The 12192-nt window shown below is 44.2% G+C and overlaps 1 protein-coding gene across 2 annotated transcripts in view; it reads left to right on the forward strand.

Annotated features, from left to right (window-relative positions):
- The window catches only part of LOC138300865 (RNA exonuclease 1 homolog), a 1124016-nt gene that overhangs the window by 120610 nt on the left and 991214 nt on the right, over positions 1 to 12192 (forward strand). For both annotated transcript variants that reach the window (XM_069240707.1, XM_069240715.1), the window contains exon 3: positions 7116 to 7214. In XM_069240707.1, coding sequence (XP_069096808.1) covers positions 7116 to 7214 — 99 coding nt within the window. The remainder of the gene's footprint in view (positions 1 to 7115; positions 7215 to 12192) is intronic.

Raw genomic sequence — 12192 nt, forward strand, 5'->3', positions numbered from 1 at the left:
GGGCAAGTTCTTCAGCGACCAGCGGAGTGTGGGGGAGGTAGGCCTGGAATGATCACTCACCACTGTGGCCTTTGACACGGTGCCCCCGCTTGAATAATAGCAGAAGTGCACGCATAATGTCCTGACCAGTGTGCCAGGTGACCCCCCTCCCCAATATGACCGGAGACTACCGGACTGAATTCTAAGTCAGGGTGAACATCCTCCCACATTCAACAATCTTGTCTAGTGCCCGTAGGCACAGTATACCTTCAACAGACATTTTGACAAAGCGGCAATTCAACTATGGATCCCCTGGATCAAAGCAAAACAATACCATGTGCCTTTGCATATGAATGCCCCTTTGGTTGAATGGGGGAGGTTAACAGCAGTCTCCTTTCATCCCTCAGAGCATCTCAGGATCAGACCAGATGGAGTAAGTTACCTTCCCTCAGATCACACATTCGAACTTGCTTGAAAAACCTTCCTGTATCCATGGTGGAAGGTGTGGTTTTATGGGTAGCAACGTCAGCCAGTACTGTAGGTACTGCTTCTTAACCGAAACCGAATACCCAGGCTAAAATATTTAAATGGTTAGAGAACCTTATAGTTATTTAGCATCATCCAACCATGGGCTCTGCGTGCCAGTAGAGACATGTCCTCAGAAAGCGACGACATTTTTTATGTTTTCTTTAGCTTTGCCTGGTGGCTTGTAGGTGTCTCCCAGAACTGTGTAAGCCCTGTGGATGCCAAAGATTCCAAGGGATACACACTTGCTGGGGAAACATCTTTATCCTAAAGTATCCCCGCCCCATACAAAATGATTGTGTTGGGCTTTGCTTCCCGAAGCTTGTTCCAGCAAATTATATAGGCTCCCCATCTGGCCAGAGACTATTTAAACAAACGCAAATCTGGGCTGGCGGAGTGAAGCACTGGAGTGAGGAAATAATTCTGTAACCGTGTATTGCAGGGAGAACCTAGGTAAGATGGCTCACTGTGGCATAGTCTTGAATATTTTTAACATTGTAGGTCCCTTTTCCTGCCTCCGTTGTAAGACTGCTTAATTAGAAAATGGGTAGTATTTGTAGTGTGGATCTGACCTCCAAGAGTCAGAATGTTTCTCAGCCCTCTGAGTCTATACAGTTGCTATAGGAATTTTCTCTTTGTGGTCTTGTAAATGTGCAATCCATCCCAAAAACATACACAAAAAACATCAGTTTTCTTTGACTTTCTGTTCATTACCTAGTCATAGTTGAAGACCTGATCCTGTCCTGACATTGCTGTTGCTCTTTGTGCTATTCCATTCTCCATCCTGATAGAACAAAAGGAAGAGGTGGAGGTCTGGATGTTATTTTTCATGTTTTCCAGTACTCCACATTTGAAGATGAGAATGTGAGGGGGACTGAGCGCCTTGTTTTCTGTACTGTTAAGCCAGTCCTGTTCTTTGCTGGAATCCTGGTCTTCTGGGCTTGGGTTCCAATTTCTTCAGATATTTAGGAGGTGCAGTTTCTCCTCAAACTTAGTACTCCAATTTTACTTTATTAGGAAAATTTGAATGGTCAAATTGAGAACACCTCTAAATCAGGTGCAAAGACTTGTATCTATAGTTAAGCTGTTTTTGGTCTCCCTCAATGTGAAGGGGGCCCCACTTGGTTTTTACCAATTTTTGGACTTGGTTTAAAAAAAAAAAAAAGAAATTCTGTTTCTAGGGATGACAGAAGTACAGGCATGGTCAGACTACTTGTTAGCTCCTTTTGATATCAATGGACTCTCACTTCTACCATAAAACAAACACTCTAAGACGTCTTGTACTCATAAGTGGAGGGGAAATAACATGCTGCAATCTAGTTAGTTGGTTAGCTCACTGCCCCCTCCTTCCTTACCCCTCTTTACAGATGAGTTATCCAGTGACATAGAGCTTTTTAATCATTGCATTACTGAAGCTATAGACTCTTTAGCTCCTTTGGTCTACCCTGGCCAGGAACGCTTGGACTTAGACACCTTGATTTATGGATTCTTTAACCAAGGAAAAGTGAGCCTGCAGACAGCTTGAGCGAAAATAGAGAACTTATAAACATGAAGATTTCAGTGGATACAAAGCACCTATAATAAAATCATGGACTCATTAGGGATGCCAAAAGGTACTTTTATACTTCACAGTTCGAGACGTCCAATAATGATCCAAGGATTTTTTTCTGATTACAAAGGCATTTCTACAACCCGAAGCCTCTCCGACATGTTTACCTTTAATTTCTGACATAGGCTTTCAGCACATTTCTTTGGAGCAGTCTGAACATGCCAACCTTCTTTGTAAATCGGGTCTCCTTTTGACATTTGCCCCACAGTTATTTTTTTAGAATGGCTATCAATGTGAATCCTGCGATCAATATACATTAAATGAGTCGTTCTTCATCAGTAGTGCCAGAGACTTGGAAATTGACAGCAGTAAAACCTGTATAGAAAAAACCTTTGTCTCGACCTTCTATTCTGAGCCTTCTAATCTGGCCAATTTGAGGCCCATCTCACTGCTCCCTGCTCTTACTGAAATGCTGTAAAAGCTTTTTAACGAAAAAAAATGATTTTCTGGAAAATTCCAAGTCCCTTTACCCCTTTCAGTGTGGTTTCAGCCCAAAGCCGTCCATGGAGTCAGCCCTCATTGAAGTGTCGGATAGCTGTCAAAATGCAGTGTTATTTCCCCTGGACTTATCCTCAGCATTTGATGCCATCTTGCACGCAATACTTCAGTGTCTCTGAGATTGGCGTAAATGACAAGGCCTGAACTTGCTCGGTCTTTCCTTGCACACATGAGACAATTGGTGTGAGAAATCTTTGAAAACGATTTTCCCTATGGCTCGTCGATGAGTCCATTCCTGATTAATATTTACATGGGCCTGTGGATTTCTTTGACTATTTTGCTTTTTTGACTAGTCCCTACATTGATGACACCAAGTTGATGTCTCTGGAAATAAATTATTTTGATCGGAACACAAATTTAAGAACTGCTTCACCAGTAATCTTTTGAGTGAAAACGAATTGTCTTTAGTATAGGAGCTACTTCTGTAAAGGAAAAACAGTGTGTGTGCCCCATGCTTCCCCTTCGAAAAAAAGCCTGGTGACCTGGTTTCAGTTGTTAAAACTTTTCTTCTAACAGGCCCAAGAAATCATTCGGGTCGCTTCAAGTACTAAAGAACTCAAAGGACTCTTATATCGTTTTATGTTAATTTACTTCAAATTCCTAAATTCAGGCGGAGGCTGGCCTGGTTTGTTGTGGGTATTACACCTTATACCAGGTCCAGTTATCCCTTATTAGTGAAGTATAGTCAGTGTCTAGAAATCGGGCTGTCTAGTGGTAGATGTACATGAGCAGCCAAGGCTTATCTAGGAGACCTGCAAAGCCCATGCAATACCGCTGTAGTCACACAGTACTTACCAAAATAAAGTACCTTTATTTTTCCTTCATGTGTGTAACACAAATGCCAAAAATACCTTAGGGACTATACTCCCTTAGGAGGTAAGTAATATACACAGTATATACACTAGTATGCAGAATTAGCTGTAAAAACAATTAGAAAACATTTCAAATAGTGAAAATCACAATAGATAGCAATGGGCCTGGGGGAACACAAACCATATACTAAAATAATGGAATGCGAAAGTCGGTTTCCCACCTAGGCAAGTGTAGTGTGTAGAGGGGCGCTGGGATGGTAAGTAAACACCAAAGGTAAGTAACCGAACCCACTCCAGAGCCCAGGAAAGCAGGAGTAAATCACAGTAAGTTTTCTCAAACACAAGAACACGTGATACAAGATTTTGCAAGAACCAGAAGAGACTGCAAGACCTCAACGATGGATTCCTGGACCTGAAGACCTGTGGAAGAAAGAGACCAAGTCCAAGAAGCACAGAAGAGTCCAGGGAGAACAGGGGCCCCTGCTTAACCCGGTTGAAGGTGCAAAAGAAGAACCACCTGTGAAGAACAGTTAGTACCGCACCCAAGAAGATGGATGCGGGTACCTGGTTGGTGCAGATGATGTCCTACGCCGGATGGAAGATTGCATTCTGGTTTATGTCTCTGGATTCCGCCAACAAGCCTTGGCACACGCAAAGCTTGCAGTTAGTGGAAAATTGTGCTGCCTGGGACCAGGAGGGACTTGGTGGTCTCTACTCAGAAGGGGGAGACAGAGGGCTTTCAGCAACTCAGAGAGCCCTCAGAAGACCAGGCAGCGCACACAGGAGTCCCACAGCACGGGCACAAAGGAGATGCAAATGGAGGCCCATGCAGCACTACACAAAGGGATCCCACGCCACCGGAGAAACACTCAGGAAGCTGTGCATAGCAGGAAGGAGTGCTGGGGGCCCGAGCTGTGCTGTGCATGAAAAACTTCATGGAAGGTTGCATACAGGCCTTGGCAACTGAAAAACTTAGGACCGCTTCAGTCCACCAGCCGTGTAGCTGGATCCATGAGCTTAGTCAGGAGAGGGCACTGACGCCACTGATCGCTGTAGAGGGGTGCCTGCTGAAGCAGGGCAGTGACTCCTTTACGTCAAGGGAGATTCCTTCGCTCTTCTGGTGCAGGCTGAAGAAAATACAATCAAAAAGAGGGACAGGGAGAATCAGTGGTCCAGTGTACACACTCCCTAACAATCTCAATATTAAAAATACACTGTTCCCAAAAATATTTGAGGAATCATCGCCAGGCACTCCTATATGCAGGAGCTAAAACCCTCACACACCTTATTAGATGTCATGCTTCATCATAGGGTAGCTCCTCGTCAGACTGGCGCTGCAATATCTGACGGGCCCCTCAAATGGGCTCTTTGCTGGAGATCTTAACTAATAGTGTGCGCCACAGTGAACAGCACGTAGGAATAGACTCAAACCTACTGACAAAGACTAAGAAAAAACAGGAGAGAAGAGACAGGAAAGTTAAAATTGCCTCTGGAAACTCCAAACCCTAGTTTATTGAAATTGGCAGAATCCTAGACAAGATTAAAAAACTGAGTAGAGTAAATAGGAAATAATGTACCCACACTATACTGAAAACAAGATAGAAGGAACTTGCTTCCACCAGGAAAGGTCAACATGTTTCGCCCCTCATACTAGTACAATCGGATCATATGGTGCTTCGTACAGGACCAAAAACAATAACTTCTCCTAAACTTAAATATGAACTCTATGAAAATTACACCAAATATTGGGACATCAAAAAGAAACAAAAAAAATGAGTTGCCTTACTCACAAAAGTTTCACATCAGCTGGATGTGATCTAGAAGAGCCTGTGGATGAAAAAATATAAAACATAGCCACGATATTATACGATAGATTAACTGGTACAAAGTTAACTTTGAAAGATAATTTTCTGTGAAAATAACAGAACAATCAATGTACTTATGTTACCATATTAGGTGATCAGAAGACAAATGAATAGGAACAAAGCACTGCTTACTTATCCTAAATTATGGACTCCGCTCCATGGGACAAGTCGTGCCACTAGGCTAACGTTGTATCTGGGTAAGGAAGAAAGGAAAAGGGCAAAAAAACACACAATGTGATGTAATGGGACCAGGACCTTACACATAGAAAATGTATGTAGAACGCTATACATCAGAGGGAACTACTCAGAGTGCCCCACCACCTTGGAATCCAAGATGGCAAAACCCAGGGACACTCTGGAGGATCTCTGGGCACCACCGCTGGGGTAGTGATGAACAGGGGAGTGGTTACTCCCCTTTCCCTTGTCTAGTTTCGCACCAGAGCAGGGACTTGGGGTCCCTGAACTGATGCAGACTGGATTATGCAAGGAGGGCACCATCTGTGCCCTTCAAAGCATTTACAGAGGCTCTGGGAGGCTACCCCTCCCAAGCCATGTAACACCTATTTCCAAAGAGAGGGTTTAACACCCCTCTCCCAAAGAAAATGCTTTGTTCTGCCTTCCTGGGCTCGAGCTGCTTGAGCCACAGGAGGGTAGAAACTGTCTGTGAGGTGGCAGCAGTTGGGGCTGCCTGGAAAACCTCAGAAGGCTGGTATGGCAGTACCGGGGATCCACTGTGGAGCCCCAATGTGCATAGAATTATACAACCAATACCAGAATCAGTATTGGGGTATAATTCAAGATGTTAGACACCTTACATGGCCATATTCGGAGTTACCATTGTGAAGCTGGGCATAAGTATTGACCTATGTCCAGTGCACACATAAATTGGCGTTCCCGCACTCACAAAGTCGGGGAAGTGGTCCTGAACGATGTGGGGGCACCTCTGCTAGTGCAGGAGTGCCCTCACACACAAGTACTTTGCACCCAGCCTTCAGGGTTGGAAGGCCTGACATATACGTGACTTATAAGTGACCTGGTGCAGTTTAAATGGCAGTGACAGGCTGCATTCACCATTTCACACAGGCTGCAATGGCAGACCTGCAGAAGCCTTTTCATGGGCTCCCTACGGGTGACAAAAGTAATGCTGCAGCCCATAGGGATCCCCTGGATCCCCAATGCCCTGTGTACTTAAGTACCATAAACTAGGGACTTATAAGGGGTGACCATTATGCCAATTTGGGATGAAATACTGAGTTACCAGTATGCAGTGACAAAATTGAGAGGAGAGAGAGCATAAGCACTGGTGTCCTGGTTAGCAGGATCCCAGTGACAGTCAGACACACTGACATCAGGCAGAAATTGGTGGTAACGTTTTAAAAAGAGGGTACTTTCCTACATCGGGGTTACATCCAGAGGCGATACCACTTTTACCTTATTAAGAAATATAACCTGGAATCAACTTTCCTGTTTGCTCAGATTTGCAGAAAATGTAGGAACTGTGTAAATTTAAGGAACTGTGTAAAACTTGATTTTCTGCCTCAGATTCAGAACTTTGTATTAGGCTGATCGGATCCATTTACTCAGGCTTTGGTTCTTTGAGTCATTTTCCTGGTGTTGCTGTAGGTGATTAATTTTTGTGTTTGAGGTAGTGCTCTCCTCTGAGGAACATTGCACTTTACAAGTAAGTTGCATTTGTTTATTAACTTACTGAAAGTGGTTGTATTTTGTACTTTATTGGGTTAGATTAGTTAAAATGAGTATAGGAGATATTTTCTTTTTTAAAAACAGTTAAACATTTCTATGATGTGCATTGATGTTTTTTTTCAGGTAATTGTGGAAGACCATTCTGAATCGGATGCATCAAATTCAAAGTCTACAGATGTAGAAGGACAAAAGAAACGAATTGCCCACCCAGCAAAATTTGATGTAAGGCCATGCTTTTATCTAAAAAAAATTTTTTTACTGGGTATAACATCTTGAACATTACTGTATTTGGGATGTGGGGATGTGTAATTTTTTTTTTTTTTTTTTTAGCTAAAGATGTAATTTTGCAGTTTACCTCACAGCAATGTGAAACTCGCTTCTCAAAACGGAGCCTCTTCACATCCAGTATGTCTTCAGGGAGTGCTGAAATCTTTCACCTTTTGCAGGAAGTCTTCGGCCTGCATATTGTGATTTTTGGATAACTAAACGTAGTTTAAGGCAGAGGGTGGCAAGCAGGGCTGGTATTTTGCATTTCATTTCAATGTATCTTTAAGCCTTTAGAAACACAGGAAGGTGAATGAAAACGATGGACCAACCAGCAACCTTGACCATTATTCAGACTTTAAAACCTTAGTCATGTGGTCAGTAATATTAAGCACTTGGTAAACCTTATGGCTAAAGACAAAACAAAAATTGTAGCCCCGGATAAAGTGCCAGACTAACATAACTTCAGTCTTATTTTTGTTACCAAAATATAGAAGAAAACAAGAAGCACGAAAGTACCATAGCGGCTTTGTTTTCCAATGGGGCTTTACCTTGGTCTGTAAACTAGTGACGCTACTTCACCACTTCACTACACACACGTTAAGCAGCCTTGTGCTCTGTTGAGGCACTTTGACACCCAAATAAAAAATAAACTAATAATTTAAAACGTGTGTCTGTTTGGCACACATCTTTTAGGCATAGGCTTTTTGGACCACATGGAATTCCAGTTGAGCGGTCAAGCAGTTGGGAGCTGTCTGGTTTCCCAACTCCATATCTGATCATTCATTTTGTACGTTTTCTGTATGCATTCTGGTACTTATTTATCCCATTTATACATTTCAGACTACAACAATGCAAAGAAGCCAACCAATGCTGTTAGCCTGTCATGCATGGACTGAACAATTTCCTAGATACCGTAATGGAAAGTTTAATTTCTATTAAGGATACAGATGCGAGGATTATGCTGTCTTTGCTTTATTTAGAACAGCAGCCATAACATTAATAGCACCCTGTGACCTAACTATTACCCATGAACCTCAGGAAAGAAAATAACCAAAATCCATCCAATTGCAGTGGATAGGATGTTAGAAAATCCTTTCTCTTGCTACTCTCCCTCTTTCTACTCTCCCTCTTTCTTTGTGCGACGGTCAGCACTTCATCTTTTCTGGACACTCTGGTTTGGATAATTTATTCAATAAATCTGTTAGAGAATTTTATTTGCAGATTCCATTATGTAGACTATTCCCCAGGCATCAAACTTGATCCAGAAGTATTTTAGCAGTCCCCTTCTGCACCGGTAGGTGGCGTCGTTCGGGTCTGCGTGGCTTTGTCAGAAGTGTCAGGCGCAGTGCCTGTATAAGTGACATTCCAGTATACTGAACTAAGTTCCTTCTGTACTTACGGAGCGGCTCATGAAGCCTCAGGCAGCTCGCCACAGGACTTCACAACACTCCAGGTTTTGTGTATGGGGGAGGTCCTGGGAATTCTTTGTCACCAGCACCACTATTTGTCCACTTTTTCAGGTAAGTCCCACAAGAAGTCAAAGTGCTCTTCGACTTCTCATCGGTCCCGTTCATCGGACAATGGGTGGGAATGACACCACAGATCCAGGCCATGTTCCCAGGTTGTCCCTGCAGAGTCTGCTCTGGACACTGGGTCTGCTCTATGCTTCCCTGAGTTTCCTGGAGCCAGAGCGGACCCCTCAAAATCAGAGAATTTTGAGGCCACGAGCCTCATTTTTGGGTTGTTGAACCCCCCTGGAGTGCCATCAGGCCTCATGTGGTCAAAAGAGATTAACTAGGGCTCCTCTGGCAGGTCTGCCCTCGCCACCATTCGGGCTGTTGGGATTCATTGGTGAATCCTTGTCGACCCCTGCCATGACTTGGCAACCATTTCAGTGGTTCCATTCCTGGCACTGCCAATGCCATCATGATTCTAAACTCTGATCTGAACTGGAGTCGCTTGACATTGCAGTGCCGACCAGGTCACATAGCTTGAGTTGGAGATGGAGTGCATTTTGAGGAACACGAGTGGGTGGGATCTGAGGATCCGTTTGGCTATTGTGATGCCTAACAGAATCCATGGCAAACGACACCTGGTACGAGGATGTAGCTGATGCCAGCAGTCTGGACACCTCACTAGACACTGGACTTCTCTCCTCCCACAGTGGGTACGGAGGAAGGGGCTTCCTTTGTGATGGTAGCCCAGAGGGTGGCTGAGGTTCTGGATCTTCAGCTGCCTACAGTTGAGGTCAAAACCAATTTCTTACAGAGGTGCTTAGACCTTGGGCATCCCTCTCAAAACCCCTTTTCTCCTTTAATGAAGCCCTCACTGATGTCCTGCTCTTCGCTTGGACCAAGCCCTGCACAGGCACTCCTGTGCACAGAATGATCTACCCCTATTGACCTGCACCCTCCCCCAGCATCCCACCTCTTAGAGCTTGGTGGTTTATGCCTCAATCTTCAAGATAAATCCTGCCACATATCCTACCACAACTGCTGGATACCTTCGAAAGAACTGTGGTCCATGAACATTGTATGCTTATCAGGCTGTTGCCATAATGTGTGAAACATGGTTGCACAAATGCTGCCTGTGGTCTCAGAAGAGGCCAGATCCATACTCTCTGAAGTTATTGCTGACTGGAGAGATACTGCAAAGTTAATCAGATGTGGATTGGATACAACCTACTTGTTGGGCAGTGCTATTGTTTCCACAGTGAGCACAATTGGCTCGAACATCCCATATGGACATGGCCTTTAAAGGAACTCGCCTTTTTGGCAACAAGGTGGAATTGGCACTGGGGTGTTTTAGGGACAGCATGACCACCGCTAGGTTGATGGGGCTCACCATGGCCCCATTACAGCCACATTTGGCCTTCCACAGCTATGACTGGGTTTATCATCCATGGACCTTTCCACCTAGCCACCACAGTCTGCAGGCACCACAGTCCTTTTGTGGCGACAAACGCAGTTTCTAAAAGCCATGTATAAGCCAGAGGCTGATCCATCACACCCTCCCACACCCCCACCTCACAGCTGCAACCTCAAAGCATCTTTAGTTTGCCCTCATACCATCATGGGCACCCGGTTGGTGGCAGCATTTGCTACCACCTGTCCCATTGGAGGGCGAGAACTTCAGACAAATGGGTGCTTCAGACTGAGCAGAGGGGCTACACCCTATCTTTCCAACACAAACTTCCACTGTCCCTGATCGGCTGACTGAGGACCAGTTTTTGCAACTGGAAGTACAGACTGTTTTAGCCAAAGGAGCCATTAAGAGAGTACCAAGAGCAGAGCTAGTTTGTGGTTGCTACTTTTGCTCCTTTCTGGTGCTGACGGATGTAGGCCTCCGTCCTATCCAAACCTTCACCCTTTTTAATACTACATGAAAAAGGAAAAAAATCAAGATGCTCACCTTGGTACAGGTGCTGTCTGCCCTGGAGACTGGTTGGTAGGCATTACTTATGGTTCACGGTAGTCAAAGATCATTATCAGTTACCTGTGCTCCCTTTTGGCTTTACCTCAGGTGTTCACCAAGATAATGGTGATAGGTGCAGCACATGAGCAGAGGTCTGGGGTTCCAGACTTCCCCCTCTCTCAACGACTGGTTGCTGAAGGCGGGCTCGCCCCAGGTAGTAGTCTCCCACCTGCAGACTACACCGGACTGACTGCACTCGCTGGGGTTCACTATGAACGTGCCAGTCACACCAGGCTCCCTCTCAGGAGAGCTTATCTGGATACAGTGCAGTTTTAGGCTTACCCTGGGACACTAAGTCCAGGATATTTGGGCTATTATTCTGATGTTTCAGCCTCTGTCCTGGATTTCAGTGAGACTGGCTGAGGCTGCTGGGGTCTCACAGATTGCTGCTTCCTGCTGGTGAAGCATGCTTGTTGGCATATGCAGACTCTGCAGTGGGATCTAAAGTCCCAATGGGTGCACCATGAGGAGAATGGATATCAGAGGGAACTGCAAATGATCTGCAGTGGTGGCTCACAGACTACAGTTGAGTAAGCAGCAATGTTATGGATAAACACACCTGTCTATGCCTTGTGGATGTTTTGGTTTATATTTGAAGAGGTGTATGGGGTATAACCCATTTATCACTACTGTGGTGGTTGTTTTTCTTGGCTGAACGTGCATGACACACAGCATAATTTCACATGAATTATTAGCAAGATGATTTTCACATGTTCCGACATCAATTAGGGCTATGGAAAAATATTTGGCACGGTTCTCATTGTTTGTCACGGGGATGTATGTATATCACCAATAATGAGATCAGTAATGTAATTAACAAGCTGTATACTGACATGGTAATTAAGGGAATATTGTTTTAGGAGGTCCTGAAGAAATCCAGGGGCACTCCCAGGATGAAACACGTGTTGACGGACAAGCAAGTAATACATTTTTGAATGAAAGAATTTTGGATATTGTTCATGGGAATCTGTTCGGATGACCAAGTGGAACTTGAAGTGATTTGAAATTCTGGGATCAGAGATTGTTTGAATTGGGACTTTACTTTCACAATATATACTTATGGATCTTTTGGACTGTTAAATTTCATTTGGAATAAACTGTGCTTCTGAACTCAAGAAAGGACATTAATTTGGATACAATGTTTGAATCATTACTTGGTGATTGATGTACTGTATTCACTGTAATCTGTACATGTGTGCAATTACCTATTGTCAATTTTAGGGTAACCATTTGTGTTCTCTTGTGGGGTGTTTGGAGGGTGAAACCCTAGTGTTGCACCGTATAGTGTGTTATATATGGATAGTTTGACTTGAGGGCAGGAGCGCCTATTGCTCTGCACTCACCCTCTCCTTTATATGTAATCATTTTGCGGACACCAGTCTCTTCGGAGACCAGACAGACTCTGCTCGAGTGCTTCAAGGATTCTCAATCTACGGCCAGGTCCTTGGGCATTGCAGTA

Source organism: Pleurodeles waltl, chromosome 1_2, assembly GCF_031143425.1.
Source record: "Pleurodeles waltl isolate 20211129_DDA chromosome 1_2, aPleWal1.hap1.20221129, whole genome shotgun sequence".
NCBI classification, from domain to species: Eukaryota; Metazoa; Chordata; class Amphibia; order Caudata; family Salamandridae; genus Pleurodeles; species Pleurodeles waltl.